Here is a 15,676-nt window from a genome sequence, read left to right as displayed (position 1 = left end):
GGGATAAAAATCATGTATTAAAAAAATCAAAATCAGATTTTTTACTTGTGTGTTCCTAGTTCTTTACATTCTTCTTTTATAGTCTTAAATTGCAGTAGATATTTTGTACTTGTTTCTTTTATTAGCGTTTCCTAATTAACAGAATTTCAGATTTTCAATAGAGATTTCTCCTGCTAAAAAGTTTCATATTTAAAATGTTCATTTATAGCAGAAAAAGGCAAGTCCTACATCCTCAGTAATACCTCTGGATGCAAGATTACAAAAACCAAAAAAAAACCCTCACAAAATTGAGACGCAAATAGCCTATGCTATACTGAATGTGCACACGAGTATAGCTGGATGATCTAATGTTCACAAAGAACTATTGTGTGTGCTACAGTAACCGCAGAGAGAGGAGCTGCTTAGTTCTATGGCAAACACTGATAACTCTAGTCATCCACATTCATCTGAATATTTGACAATCACTCATAGAATCATAGAATAGCAGGGTTGGAAGGGACTTCAGGAGGTCATCTAGTCCAACCCCCTGCTCAAAGCAGGGCCAATCCCCAACTAAATCATTCCAGCCAAGGCTTTGTCAAACCTGACCTTAAAAACCTCTAAGGAAGGAGATTCCACCACCTCTCTAGGTAACTCATTCCAGTGCTTCATCACCCTCCTAGTGAAAAAGTTTTTCCCAATATCCAACCTAAACCTCCCCCACTGCAACTTGAGACCATTACTCAAAAGGTGTGAGAGTGAATAGACGTGCCATGTGACTAGTGTTATGGTACAAAATGCAGCCAATATCACTAAGATGAGGGGACCTTTCCTCTTTTGTTAATTGTATATATTGACTAATTAATATACAACAACACTGATTTAGGTGAATTTAGAAATGTTAAATATAAATGTAACTGTCACTATTTCTGTCCACAGTTCAAACTTCAGTCATTAGGTATGGCACACATAATGTATCACACCAACTATATGGTCTGCCTTTACATTATAAACTTAAAACAAATGTGAAATATTTTAAATCAACACAGTTCAAAAGTATTGTGTCCTTTTAAAAAAAAAACACTTCTGAATAACATGGACTTCAGGTGGATGAAACATATAAATAATCTCCTTTCTAAGCCAATCAGAGTTCAACAGTTAAGTAATGGAAGAGTTAAATATCACTCTGCTGCACTTGGCACAGTAATTGGTACTGATACTAGTTAATGTCAGAGTCACCTATGTGGAAATGTCACATGAGAATCTCAAATTTTAAAAAATAAATGTCTATTTTAAATTAATTACTTGGTTTTGATACGCATCAATATCTTTGACTGCAATGGTGTCAGATCTTAAGCTATGATGGATCAGAGCTGATCACTTCCTGAAGATCCTTTCTACAAGAAGCTGTCCTGGTGATTCAGTAAGGTTGTATCTTTTCCTCTCAATCAGTACTCTGCTAATTGGCCAGTATTTGAGATGGAAGTGCAGTCTTCTAGAAAAGACTTCAAACTGAGGCCCTGTCAATTTGTGATCAACGATCTTCTGGCACTTTTTGTAAAAGATGAACCTTAGTCCTGATCAAATTCAGTTTGGTAAACCCAAAATATTAGTTTCTTTGTCAGAAATATTTATTTTTTCATAATGGAGGACTTCTACAATGAGAAAAGGTCTGTTAGCCCAGGATTTAAGTTCAGGCCACTGGAGGAGGCCCTGCATGATGAGAAATAAAAATTCCATGTAAGGAAATATTTTCTATACATAAGACAGTTGCAAAATGAGATATAAAAATATCCAGTATTTCACTGACATTTTATTCTTAATTCATTAAAGCCATATCACATGATTTAACTCAATGGACACATGGAATTTTTGTAAAACATTCAAATAGCTATAATAATAATCTATGGAATGTATTAGCACTTGAATGTTTTGAAATTCAGATTTTTTTTTAGTTGAGCTTACCTGAAGTAATGCAATAAAAAGAAAAAATGCATTAGCAGCTCTTCTGAACTGGGAATAAAGAAACCTTGGCAGGAATGTGATTATGTTGTATTTTGCAGTGCTAAAAAAGAAAGATAAAAACCATGTACAATTATTATAGTACCAGCAAGTTACACACACTCTTTCCTTATTATTTCTTGAAGTGCATGTCATGACAGTACATTACAATCCAGGTGTTCTGAAGAACAATAAATTTGCTTCAAATAAAAGTTGAAAGGGGGTGTTAAATGAATCAGACAGTGCCTATATTAAGAATCATTTGGAGTTCCAAACCTAAATGATCTCCATCTCCCAAACCACAGCACTTGAGTTGACTCATAAACATCATTGTTATATGCAGTGTTGTTGTAGCTCATCCCAGGATATTAGAAAGACAAGGTGGTTGAGATAATATCTTTTATTGGACCAACTTTTGTTGGTAAGACAGACAAGCTTTCAAATTAGAGCTCTTCCTTGGGTACATAGTACCATTTCGAAATTATCTATCTACTAGCAAAGTAGCAGATTGGACCAACTTCTGTTGGTGAGCGAGACAAGCTTTCGAGCTACACAGAGCTCTTACTCAGGACCAGTTTTGAAATGATCCTGAGGAAGAGCTCTGTATAGCTCGAAAGCTTGTCTTGCTCACCAACAGAAGTTGGTCCAATAAAAGATATTACCTCACCCACTTTGTCTCTCATAAACGTTAGATAGCTTTACTAGTGAGCTAGCAGATAGTACCATTTCAAAATTATCTACATACTTTCATACTAGCTCAACAATTGTACTATCTGCTATTTTGCTAGCAGATATATCATTCTGAACTGGAAATATGTACCTTAAGACTATCACAAGGAAAAATACGGTGTGTGTCTAACTTAAAAGTTGCCTCAATCAATCATTTGAATACTATTTCAATTTTAGCAGTGCCTAACTGCTCCTAATAACAAAGCTAAGAGAAATGTTCACATCAGTTTGTATGTAGACTACCCTGGTTTTATCTGCAGGATTGCACCGACTTAACAACAAACTATTTTAGGAATGCAAGTAAACAAAACACAAATATGTCCTAATTCTAAGTTATGGAAGAATATTTGTTTGTTTGTTTTTAAAGTTCAAGATAAATACTTAAGGGATTTTTATGATAGACTAACTGCTCTATATCAAAGCTCTATGTCCCATGCAGAACATTACAAATGGAGTAAGCACCAGAAATCCAACCATTATTTGGCAGATATCATGTCTTGCTCATTTTATCTTTCAATCTTTGCACTGTTGAATTTATGGAGTGGTTCTTTCTTACTTTAATTATAATGACCATGAAAGCAGCTGATCAATACTGCAAATGGGTTATAAACACAGCGACTACCAGATGTCAGTGTATGAATTTATCTGACTCAACATGCCTAAAGTTGAAGGGAAGTTGTAAAAAATGAGCAACTGAATGGACCAATTTTAAACAATTATTGAAAAATAAAACTTAAATATGGTCAAGAGTTAAGTTATAAGATGGAAAGATTTTATGCTCATTTCTAGGAGTGCAGAACATTTGTTTCTTTACTGTATTGTGAGGAAAAGCAGATTTACTTTCATAAAACCTTTGTGGTTTTTTTTATTTTATTTTCAGTCCATTTTTTTCAATGACTTTTTTAGTCAGAAAAATTGCCCATGTTGGGGGGAAAAAATCATAACCTTCCTCTAACTCATAAGACTATGCTTAAGGACAGTTACACTCTATCCATTCATTCCCTTTTGATTGTAAATTTGGAGAAGGGTAATATGATGAATCACTGTGCCTATTAGATACATTAGTATAGTAACAGATGGCATGGTAGATCTGGAAAACAATACCATGTTTCCCAAAGATTCCAGCCTGACACAGAAAGCCAGCCTCAGTGAGTCTAGCTAATTAAGAATATGTCTAGATGAACGTTTCTCACTGTGGCCACCACAGGGGCAGCGGAACAGGGGGGACCCCATCACTATTAAAAGTGGGAGAGCTATGTCGCTCCCACCTTTTATCGGCCAGAAGGATGAACGACAGGGGAAGGGGCAAAGAGGCGCGAGAGGGAAGCGGGCTCATGGGGGGCGGGGAAGAGGTGGAGAGAAAGGGCGGCGCAAGGGCAGAACCTTGGGGGGAAGGGGTGTGAGGGCAGGGCCACACTTCGGGCACCTCTGGCCCCCCCACACTCTTAGGGAGCTTCCACCGCTCCTAGGCCACTGTGGCTGCATGCAGCCACGAGTGGATTTTTTGGGGGGCTACGACAGCCTCCAAAGCATGGGCAGAGGGCGCAGAGCTGCGGCCCCTCCCTGCAGCACCCAGCTATTGCTCTTGAATAGCTGTTACCATGGGCAGCGAGATACGCCGCCTTGATGTTTGCACTGGCACTGCCAACAGGGATCGGCGCCCTGCACCGCGCAGTCACCTCGTGGTCTGTGGCTTTGGAGACACAGAGACGGTGTACACAGCACTGGAGGCAGCTGTGACGTTTAGTCTCTGGGGCATTGCCCTGCGCAGCCCTCCTGCTCCTATCCATGACTCCACAGGCAGCCGGCTCTCCACTGGCTCTCACTGAAGGACTGCAGGAGGCAGGGACAGAGTGATGGGTTTGTCAGAGATGCCACCAGCAGGAATTGGTGACCTCACTCTGAGGCCTCCAAAATTTTGTTGCGACAATCCCTGCTCTAGACAGATTTCCTACACTGTACTGTAGTCTACTACTGGGAAAGTTTATACAAATAATACATTGTGCACATACTAACAATAGGAATGATCTGCTACACTCCTTGTGGAACCTCGGCTAGAGACTTTTAATGAAGTAAGTATATAAAAAACTTCAGCTCAGAATAACTTGAAGAACAAAACAGTTTATTTGCCTCTGGAAGCAAAAAGACTCACACCAGAGCCCAGTTTAGCAGTAGTGGAAGAAATAAAGAATCACTATAACACATCCAAAGAATGTGAAACAAAGAATCACTATAACACACATGTTGTCCCTGGAGATAGCTGAGGAAGGAAACTAGGTTTTGGCAAATGGGGCAGGGTCAGTTGAAACTTGGCACCTGTAGAGGTATGGGAGACTTTTGTCAGATAAGCACATCACTCACATGTTTCTGGAAAAATGACAAGCAGTGTGTGTCAGGAGACCGGGTTGTAGGTGGTCATGCCTAGTGGTTAGAATGGGAATCAGGCCCAATGGTTAAAACCCCTGAAATGTGCCGTGATTACCAGGCAGGGGAATCTTCAGCTCACATGAAGCGGGGGGGGGGAGGTGTAAAGGGGGCAAGTCGGGGGAAATTCTGACTGCCTGTTCAGTGTTGCATTCTACCTCAGCATGCCAGGCAACCCTATATCCAGCAGGGAAAGACTGGCCGGGGAGGGATCCATACTAACCACTGGTCTGGACCCCTTGTCAGCATAGTTCCCCTCTGCTTAGTTCTTTGGACTGCTCAAACTGTCAGGAGACCAGGTCACAGGCGATCAAGCCTAGTGGTCAGAGTTCAAATGCCAGAGCCAGAGCAGGGCTGAAGGTCAGAACTGGAGTCAAAGTCCGAATACTAGAGCCGGAATACGGAATCAGGGCTGAGGGTCAGAACCAGAAATCAGGGAAGGCAGGAACAGGCTGGTTCTGAGGCAGGAACAAGTGTGGGACAGGATGGGAATAAGGCTGGGTGCAGGGCAGAATCTGGGCTGAAGCTGTGGAGGAGCAAGCAGAGCAGAAGCAAGGCTTGAGAGAGATGAGCACAGGGAGGCAAAAAGTCCACGAGCATATATGCTGAGCAGCCAGGAAGCTATTGCTGCTGTTGAGTTTAAACAACTGGCCTGCTAACTTTCTCAGCCAATCAGTCTTGGTGGTCCGCCTCGCTAGCTCATTAGGGTGTCAGTTGTACTGAGGAGGCACAGCTGCAGGCCCTTACACCTGATACTCAAACACTTTGCTGACATTTAATAAGCCATTTGCAGGGGTTTCAGAGTTAACACCCAATTGAGATAAATGGACCTGTTCATACACCACACGTTATCAAACATATCTGCAAACTCAGGGCAGGTTTACACCTAAAATGCTGCATTGGCGCAGCTACACCAATCGTTTCTCGAATGCTGTAGCGCTTTAGTTAAGGCACTCTAAATGACAGAAGCAAGCTCTCCCACCAATTTAGCACTGCCTACCCTGGAGCTTAGTTTGGTATAACAACGTCACTCAGCGATGCAGATTATTCACACCCCTGAGCAACCTGGTTATATTGAAGTAATTCTGTAGAGTAGGCCAGGGCTCAGGAAGACAGCAGTGCACAGATTTACATTTGGTTAACGCTTTCCAGGTTGTTATCTTCACAATCATGAGGGAGAGATTAAAAAAAAAAACAGTCCAAGCTTATACTCTGGTCAAGGTTCCTTGCCAGCGTTTCACCCTGTCTGTGATTGGGGGGGGGGGCGTGTCATAAATATAAAGGGAAGGTTAAACACCCTATCTGTGATTTGATAGGGTGAAACGCTGGCAAGGAACCTTGACAAGAGTATAAGCTTTGACTGTTTTTTTAATCTATCCCTCATAGATTCCTTCCCTTTATATTTATGACATGCCCCCCAAATCACAGATAGGGTGGAACACTGGCTATGATTTCTTCCTGGAGCTCTAGGAGAAAACAGAGTTAATAAGACACATGCACCTCTAAATATACTACCAAGTATATAAAGACTAACAATATTTTCCACATCTCAAGGACGATTTTAACCAGTTGATTCTGGGAAACTTTCACAGGAGAGTGCATCAGCCATCTTGTTAGACGCTCCTCAGATGTGTTGGATGTCGAAATCAAAATCTTGGAGAGCTAAACTGCACCGAATAAGTTTTTTGTTATTTCCCATGGCGGTATGAAGCCACTGTAGCGCAGCATGCTCGGTTTGCAGGTGGAAACGCCGTCCCCAAACGTATGCGCGTAGCTTTCCCAGAGCGTGGACAATGGTGTAACATTCTTTTTCACTGACTGACCAGTTGCTTTCCCTCTCAGACAGAGAAACACTACAGGGTGGAATTCTTGATCCGGTCCTTCCTGCACTAAAACTGCTCCCACACCACACTCGGACACATCTGTGGTTACTAGGAACGGTTTGTCAAAGTCTGGGGCCCTTAGCACAGGGTCAGACATGAGTGTCACTTTAAGCTGGTTAAAGGCCTTCTGGCACTCTTCGGTCCACTGAACGGCATTTGGCTGTTTCTTTTTGGTTAGGTCTGTCAGTGGGGCGGCAATTTGGCTGTATTGCGGTACAAATCGCCTGTAATATCTGGCCAAGCCTAAGAAGGATTGGACCTGTTTCATTGACTTTGGGACAGGCCACTTTTGGATAGCATCCACTTTGGCCTGTAGGGGGTTGATGGTTCCTTGACCCACCTGGTGTCCAAGGTAAGTCACTCTGTTAAGGCCAAGAAGTGTCAAATAGGCCTAAACAGTTAGTCCTGCCTCCCTTATGCGCTTGAAGACTTTTTGTAGATGTTCCAGGTGTTCTGCCCAGGAATCCAAAAATATGGCCACATCGTCAAGGTAGGCGACTGCATATTCTCCTGACTCCACTAGGAGACCATCTACAAGTCTTTGGAAGGTGGCGCGTGCATTCCGCAGCCCGAAAGGCAGTACATTACATTCATACAGCCCGCCATGTGTGGTGAAGGCTGACCCTTCCTTGGCGGATTCATCTAGCAGTACCTGCCAATACCCCTTGGTTAACTCCAAGGTAGAGATGAACTGGGCCCGTCCCAGTTTCTCTAATAGTTCATCTGTGTGTGGCATTGGATAGTTGTCTGGGCAAGTTACAGCATTTAACTTACGGTAGTCCACGCAGAAAGGTATCTCCCCATCTGGTTTGGGAACTAGAACCACTGGAGATGCCCATGCACTGCCAGAGGGGCGGATTACACCCATCTGTAGCGTATCCTGGATCTCCCGTTCTATAGCAGTTTTAGCTTGAGGAGACACCCGGTAAGGTTGCACTTTAATTGGGTGAGCATTACCTGTGTCAATGGAGTGGTATTCCTGTTCAGTCAGTCCTGGGGTGGCTGAGAATATTGGCGCGTAGCTAGTGCACAGCTCCTTGATCTGCTGTCACTGCATACACCCAAGGGTCATGGAGAGGTTCACCTCTTCCACGCCACCAGCACTTTTCCCTTCGTAGTAGACACCTTCAGGCCACTCAGCATCATCTCCTCCCTGGGCTATAAACTGACAAACCTTTAATTCTCTGGAATAAAAGGGCTTTAGAGAATTAATATGATACACCTTAGGCTTTCGGTTGGAGGTGGGGAATGCTATGAGATAACTAACAGCTCCCAGGTGCTCCTGGACCATGAATGGCCCTTCCCACGATGCTCCCATTTTATGGGCCTGGAGTGCCTTTAAGACCATAACCTGGTCCCCTACTTTGAAGGAAGGCTCTCTGGCAAGTTTATCATACCAGGCTTTTTGCTCTTTTTGAGCATCCTTTAGGTTTTCTTTAGCAAGGGCTGAAGAGGTTCGGAGGGTGTTTTGTAGGTTAGTTACAAAGTCCAGAATGTTAGTTCCTGGGGAAGGTGTAAACCCCTCCCATTGCTGCTTCACCAACTGTAATGGCCCCTTAACCTCACAGCCATATACAAGTTCAAATGGGGAAAACCCTAAACTGGGATGTGGTACAGCTCTGTAGGCAAAGAACAACTGCTGCAACACTAGGTCCCAATCATCGGAGTACTCATTTATAAATTTATGTGTCATGGCCCCCAAAGTCCCATTAAATTTCTCCACCAGGCCATTTGTTTGATGATGGTAAGGGGTAGCAACCAAGTGATTTACCCCATGAGCTTCCCAAAGGCTTTCTATAGTTCCTGCCAGGAAATTAGTTCCAGCATCTGTGAGGGTGTTGGAGGGCCATCCTAACCTGGCAAAAATGTCTGCTAGTGCCTGGCACACACTTTTAGCCCTGGTGTTGCTTAGAGCTACTGCTTCCGGCCATCGGGTGGCAAAATCCATGAAAGCCAGTATGTACTTCTTTCCTCTGGGTGTCTTTTTCGGAAAAGGACCCAGAATATCCACAGCTACTCGCTGAAATGGAACTTCAATGATGGGGAGTGGCTGGAGAGGGGCTTTGACCTGGTCTTGGGGTTCTCCCACTTTTTGGCATACTTCACAAGACCAGACATAAGTAGAAACATCCTTGCCCATTCCCTCCCAGTGGAATGACCTCCCCAAATGGTCTTTGGTCCTGTTCACCGCAGCACGGCCACTAGGATGATCGTGGGCTAAGCTCAAGAGCTTGGCCCGGTAGTTAGTTGGAACTACCAACTGTCTCTGAGGATGCCAGTCTTCCTGGTGTCCACCAGAAAGAGTTTCCTTGTATAAAAGTCCTCTTTCTCCAACAAACCTGGTTCGATTAGGAGAGCTGAGAGGCAGTGGATTGCTCCGTGCCGCCGTCCAAGCTCTCTGGAGGTGTTCATCTGCTTCCTGTTTGGTCTGGAACTGTTCCCTTGATGCTGGAGACATCAGTTCCTCATTGGATTGTGGACCTAGACTTGGTCCCGCTGGAAGCGATGTAGGAGATGGGGCTGTTTCCATTGACTGTGAACTGCTCTCCGCTGGTGCACTATGTTGGGGTTCAGGCTCTGGCTGAGCCTCTTGTGTAGGGTTATTGGCTGCTGCCGGTTCAGGTTCAGTGGGGCCCTCTGCTGTTGGGGTTGCAAGTACTGGATTCAGTGCTGGCAATGGGTCTGGTGTTGGTTGTTCCGCCAGTTCCGGTTCTGGGACTGGCTCTGTCTGGGTCTCTGGGACTGGATCCACTACTGCTGTTGAAGACATTGGCATGGGGTCTGGTTCCATCACCTTTGACCGGGTCCTGGTAGAAGTTTCCGGAACAGAGCTAGGCATCACGGCTTGCTTAGCCTGGCTATGGCTGACCATTCCTACCCTCTTGGCTAGCTTCACATGATTGGCCAAGTCTTCCCCCAACAGCATGGGGATGGGATAATCATCATATATTGCAAAAGTCCAGGTTCCTGACCAGCCCTTGTACTGGACAGGCAACTTGGCTGTCAGCAAATTGAAAGAGTTGGACTAGAAGGGTTGAACTGTCACTTGGATCTCTGGGTCGATTAAATTGGGGTCCACTAAGGAACCATGGATAGCCGACACTTGTGCTCCGGTGTCCCTCCATGCGGTGACCTTCTTCCTGCCCACACTCACAGTTTCCCCCTGTATATGGGAGGTAACTGGGCCTGAGGACCTCTGGTGTGATTCCGGTGCAATGAACTGTAATCTGTTGGGGTTCTTGGTGTAGTTGGCCTTCACATGCCCTGGCGCATTACATTTAAAACATCATCCAGCTGACGGGTCACTGGGACAAGGTGGGTTGCTGGAGAACAGTGTGGCAGGACGATAAGGTGTCTGGAGTATTCCTTAGTGTGTAGTTGGAGCCTTGGGCTGCCCCGGTAGTAGGGTGTGGTCTGAGGGTATCCCTTCTGGTATCTGCTCCAACTACGACCAGGGTTGTTGCTCTCTCCTCCCTCCACCTGTTTTGTTCTGGCTTGCCCCGCCTCTCTGGCGGTCCGGGACTGCTCATATCGATCAGCATAAGAAGCAAAACTTTCTGCTGAGTCCATTTTCTTATCCCATAAACACTGTTTTATTTCCTCCTTGGACATATTCAGGCATTGCTCCTGAGCTATCAAATCACACATTCCATCAAAGCTAGTGACACCCCTTCCTTGGACCCATTTATCTAACAGATCCTTCATCTGGTTTAGATAAGCCACATTACTTAGTCCAGACCCTCTCTTAAGGGTTCAAAATTTTACTCTGTACGCTTCACATGTAATTTTAATTGCTTTAAAACTAAATCCTTGAACTTATTATAGTCAGAAGCCTAATCAATAGGCATCTTATTGAATATGTCAGAGCTCTTCCAGTTAATTTTGCTACCAAGTGGTCATCTTGTGAGCTTCAGGATTTTACGGAGAGTGCACAGTCTCTCAAAGGTGAGAAAATATTCAGCAATATCACTGGATTCATTATATTGTGGACATAGTTGCTCCCATTTGTGGATTGTTGGGGAAGGATTGTTAGGGTTATCCAGTAGATTCCGTTCAGCCCTTACCTTCTCCATCTCCAGTGCATGCTTCCTCTCTTTTTCCTTCTCCTCCAGTTCTTTTCCCCTTGCCTCCATTTCTTTTTCCCTTGCCTCCGTAGCTCTCCTGTGGGCAGCCTCTAGGGCTTTTTCTGCCTCTTTCACTGCCGCCATTTCTTTGTCCTTTGCCTTCATAGCTCTCCTGTGGGCAGCCTCTAGGGCCTTTTCTGCCTCTTTCGCTGCCTCTAGTCTGGTTAACTCCAATTTGTGTTGTGCCTTGGTTTCTGTCATGTTAGCCTCTCTGTTTTTAAAGAACTTTACACCCGAGAGTTAGAAAGAAAACAACAAAACAAAAACGAAAACTTGGCTTGTCAAAAAATATAGGTTGTGCTGTAACCACATACCTATGTTCTCTGGGATTGTCAGCCTACAGAAAAATCCTAAAAAAACTAACACCTTTGTCTCCAGGCAAATAGACAGAAAACCCCTCTAGTTGCTCTTAGCTAAAAAGCAACTTCAGGTCTGTGAAGACTTGTGAATTTCCCTGCCTTTAGGTAGAGAAAACTCCAGCTCACAAAAGACAATTCCCTTTTGTCTCTGCTCTGGCCCCCAAGCAGAGACAAAAAAAAACCCCTCTAACTGCTTTCAGCTTAAAACCTGCTTTCCAGCAGCCCAAAGGGAAAAAAAAATGTCCTTTTTTAAAATCTGTGCTTCTGGTTCAAAAAAATCTCAAAATGATTTCAAGTTAATCCCACCACTCTGCCACCACGTCAAGGTTCCTTCCCCACTCTGAACTCCAGGGTACAGATGAGAGGATCTGCATGAACCTCCGCGCCCCCCAAGCTTATTTTTACCAGCTTAGGTTAAAACTTCCCCAAGATACAAACTATTTTACCTTTTGTCCCTGGACTTTATTGCTGCCACCACCAAGCGTCTAACAAATATAACCGGGAAAGAGCCCACTTGGAAACATCTCCCCCACCCCCCAAATATCCCCCCCAAGCCCTACACCCCCTTTCCTGGGGAAGGCTTGATAAAAATCCTCACCAATTTGTGTAGGTGAACACAGATCCAAACCCTTGGATCTTAAGAATAAAAAAGCAATCAGGTTCTTAGAAGAATTTTAATGACAGAAAAAGTAAAAGAATCACCTCTGTAAAATCAGAATGGTAAATACCTTACAGGGTAATCAGATTCAAAACATAGAGAATCCCTCTAGGCAAAACCTTAAGTTACAAAAAGACACAAAACCAGGAATATACATTCCATTCAGCACAACTTATTTTATCAGCCATTTAAACAAAACAGAATCTAACACATATCTAACTAGATTGCTTACCGACTTTTTACAGGAGTTCTAACCTGCATTCCTGCTCTGGTCCCAGCAAAAGCAACACACAGACAGAGAGAACCCATTGTTCCCTGTCCCCCTCCAGCTTTAAAAGTATCTTGTCTCCTCATTGGTCATTTTGGTCAGGTGCCAGTGAGGCTGTCTTAGCTTCTTAACCCTTTTGTGAAGGTTCCTCCCCCACTCTGAACTCTAGGGTACAGATGTGGGGACCTGCATGAAAACCTCCTAAGCTTACTTTTACCAGCTTAGGTTAAAACTTCCCCAAGGTACAAATTAATTTTATCCTTTGTCCTTGGAATATCCACTGCCACCACCAAACTCTAACTGGGTTTACTGGGAAACGTAGTTTGGACACGTCTTTCCCCCAAAAATCCTCCCAAACCCTTGCACCCCACTTCCTGGGAAAGGTTTGGTAAAAATCCTCACCAATTTGCATAGGTGACCACAGACCCAAACCCTTGGATCTGAGAACAATGAAAAAGCATTCAGTTTTCTTACAAGAAGACTTTTAATAGAAATAGAAGTAAATAGAAGTAAAGAAATCACCCCTGTAAAATCAGGATGGTAGATACTTACAGGCTAATTAGATTCAAAACATAGAGAATCTCTCTAGGCAAAACCTTAAGTTACAAAAAAGACACACAGACAGGACTAGTCATTCTATTCAGCACAATTCTTTTCTCAGCCATTTAAAGAAATCATAATCTAACACTTACCTAGCTAGATTACTTACTAAAAGTTCTAAGACTCCATTCCTGGTCTATCCCCGGCAAAAACAGCATAGAGACAGACACAGACCCTTTGTTTCTCTCCCTCCTCCCAGCTTTTGAAAGTATCTTGTCTCCTCATTGGTCATTTTGGTCAGGTGCCAGCGAGGTTACCTTTAGCTTCTTAACCCTTTACAGGTGGGAGGATTTTTCCTCTGGCCAGGAGGGATTTTAAAGGGGTTTACCGTTCCCTTCATATTTATGACACCTTTACAAGTGAAAGGGTTTTTCCTCCGGCCAGGAGGGATTTTAAAGGGGTTTACCGTTCCCTTCATATTTATGACACCTTTACAAGTGAAAGGGTTTTTCCTCCAGCCAGGAGGGATTTAAAAGTGTTTACCCTTCCCTTTATATTTATGACAACTCTAGAGCACAGTTCTGCAGTAATGGAGGACTACTTGATGGAGGATTCTGTGGAAAGTCTGATGGAGGATTCAGCAGCTGAGACCTACAGAATATATGGGTCAATGCTAAAATATAAAATCTGAATTGCAGGCTCTGAACTAATCAAGCTGGCCAGACAGAATCTGTAGCAATAGTGAAGACCCTGAGGACATCAATCATCATCAAAAGGCTTTATGTAAAGAAAAACTGATAAATGCTGACAGTTGAACTGCTAACAGTCAATGTTAAAGAAGATTTACAGTTGCTCAGAATTATTTTAGGTATATGTCTGTTAAACTGAGACAGAGAACAAAGGACAGCTTAATTCATCCGGTAATGTTGAACTCTATGCCTCGTAACCTCAAAATAGAACAAGACATCACCTCAAAGACGCAAAGAACAAAATTAAACAATATCAAAAACTAGCACACAATCCATCATAAAGGATAGCTGTATTGCTGCCTACATTCATAGCACATTCCATATATGTTTGGGAACTACAAGTACTCACACACAGAAGTTCAAGGCACAAAATTGGATCTATTTCACGAGAGCAGACAGGAAGGAAAGCCCGGCATGAATCCACAGTTCTTCAAGAGACTGAATTTTCATGGTACTGGCCACATACTTAGTGTGTTAGGTCCAGTCTTCAAAATAAACCCCAGTAGATGTCACAAAGGATTCTGCTTCTGGTTCATAAAAATCTAGCTCATCTTCCTCAAGCCATTAAGGAAGATGAAAAGAGGCTAATGACTGCTGGAAAACATTGGAACTTCTGTAATAAAAGAAGGAACGATGTGGAAGTGTCAAATCTTGTTCAGTGAAGACCTAAGTTCCAAATACACTATCTGTGAATCTTGCAGAGCTACTTTCAACAAAAAACTGCTTCTGCAAGGCTCCATTTCTGAGGATGTCGGGCTTAGCCATCACCATGCAGGAGTTATCACGTTAAGCACAAAAATGGGCTCGTCAGGAATTCTGTACCCATCAGAGAACATGAGAGAAAGAGGTTACTCACCCTGTGCAATAACTGTGGTTCTTCGAGATGTGCACTCCTATGGGTGCTCCACTTCAGGTGCATGTGCATGCCACACCCCTTTCATTGGAGATGTTCATTAGCAGTGTCTGTTTGACCATGCATACCCCGCTGACAATCTCATGCCCTGCCCCAAGGTTATATCAGGCTGCGAGTGCGAACCACCCTCAGTTTTTTCTCCACCACTGAGTCTCAGAAGGAAACTCTGAAGCAGAGGAAAGGATGGCAGGTAGTGGAGCACCCATGGAGGGACACATCTCGAAGAATCACAGTTACAGCACAGGGTGAGTAACCTCTCTTTCTTCTTCGACTAGTGTCCTATGGGTGCTCCATTTCAGGTGACTCCTGAGCATTATCTCGATAGGGAGGAGGGAGCTTCGGAATCAATACCAGCACATAGAAAAGAACTACAATGCCAACTGCCGCATCAGATCTAGTGGCACAGACTAAAGCATAGTGTCTGGAAAAGATCTGTACAGAAGACCATGTAGCAGCTCTGCAGATATCAGATACTGGGACGTTTTTAACTACAGGCATAGATGCAGATTGAGACCTTGTCAAGTGAGCTGACAGACCAACAGGGGGTGGAATGCTGGCAGCACTGTAACAAGCTAGAATACACTCTGACATACATTTTGATAGTCTTTGAGTAAAAATAGCAGACTGTTTAGATCTGTCCGCAAATGAAATTAACAGTCTAAAAGATTTACAAAATGGATTTAGTCTTATCTAGATAGATAATGCACACATGCTAAGCTCTGTTTCAGGCCAAGGCAGTCAAGAAGGAACTGAGGACAGTTTGCCTATGCAGCCCAATATAGCTTTGATGCAAAGCACAAAGTAGTCAGCAGCACATGCACAGGCTGAATGGACACTGCTAATGCAAATCTCCGATCAAAGGCGCATGGGGCACACGTGCACCTAAAGTGGAGCATCCTTTGGGACACTACTTGAAGAAGAACCAGAAGTTCTGCTACTATATCAAGTACTGGAAGTGCTGAGCTGTCCCATTATGCTGTGCTGGAAGCCCCTGCATTGTGAGAGTTGAGTAGGTCACAGTATGCTTTCATAAAGAGCATGAACAGCCT

General features: G+C 43.6%; 1 protein-coding gene across 5 annotated transcripts in view; it reads right to left on the bottom strand.

The window, feature by feature from the left end:
- ATP8A1 (ATPase phospholipid transporting 8A1) overlaps window positions 1-15,676 on the bottom strand; it is a 241,893-nt gene that overhangs the window by 205,962 nt on the left and 20,255 nt on the right. For all 5 annotated transcript variants that reach the window (XM_073342153.1, XM_073342148.1, XM_073342147.1 and 2 more), the window contains one exon: window positions 1,945-2,044. In XM_073342153.1, coding sequence (XP_073198254.1) covers window positions 1,945-2,044 — 100 coding nt within the window. The remainder of the gene's footprint in view (window positions 1-1,944; window positions 2,045-15,676) is intronic.

This window comes from Lepidochelys kempii, chromosome 4 (genome assembly GCF_965140265.1).
Source record: "Lepidochelys kempii isolate rLepKem1 chromosome 4, rLepKem1.hap2, whole genome shotgun sequence".
Taxonomy (NCBI): domain Eukaryota; kingdom Metazoa; phylum Chordata; order Testudines; family Cheloniidae; genus Lepidochelys; species Lepidochelys kempii.
This window is presented reverse-complemented; position numbering and strand designations above follow the sequence as displayed.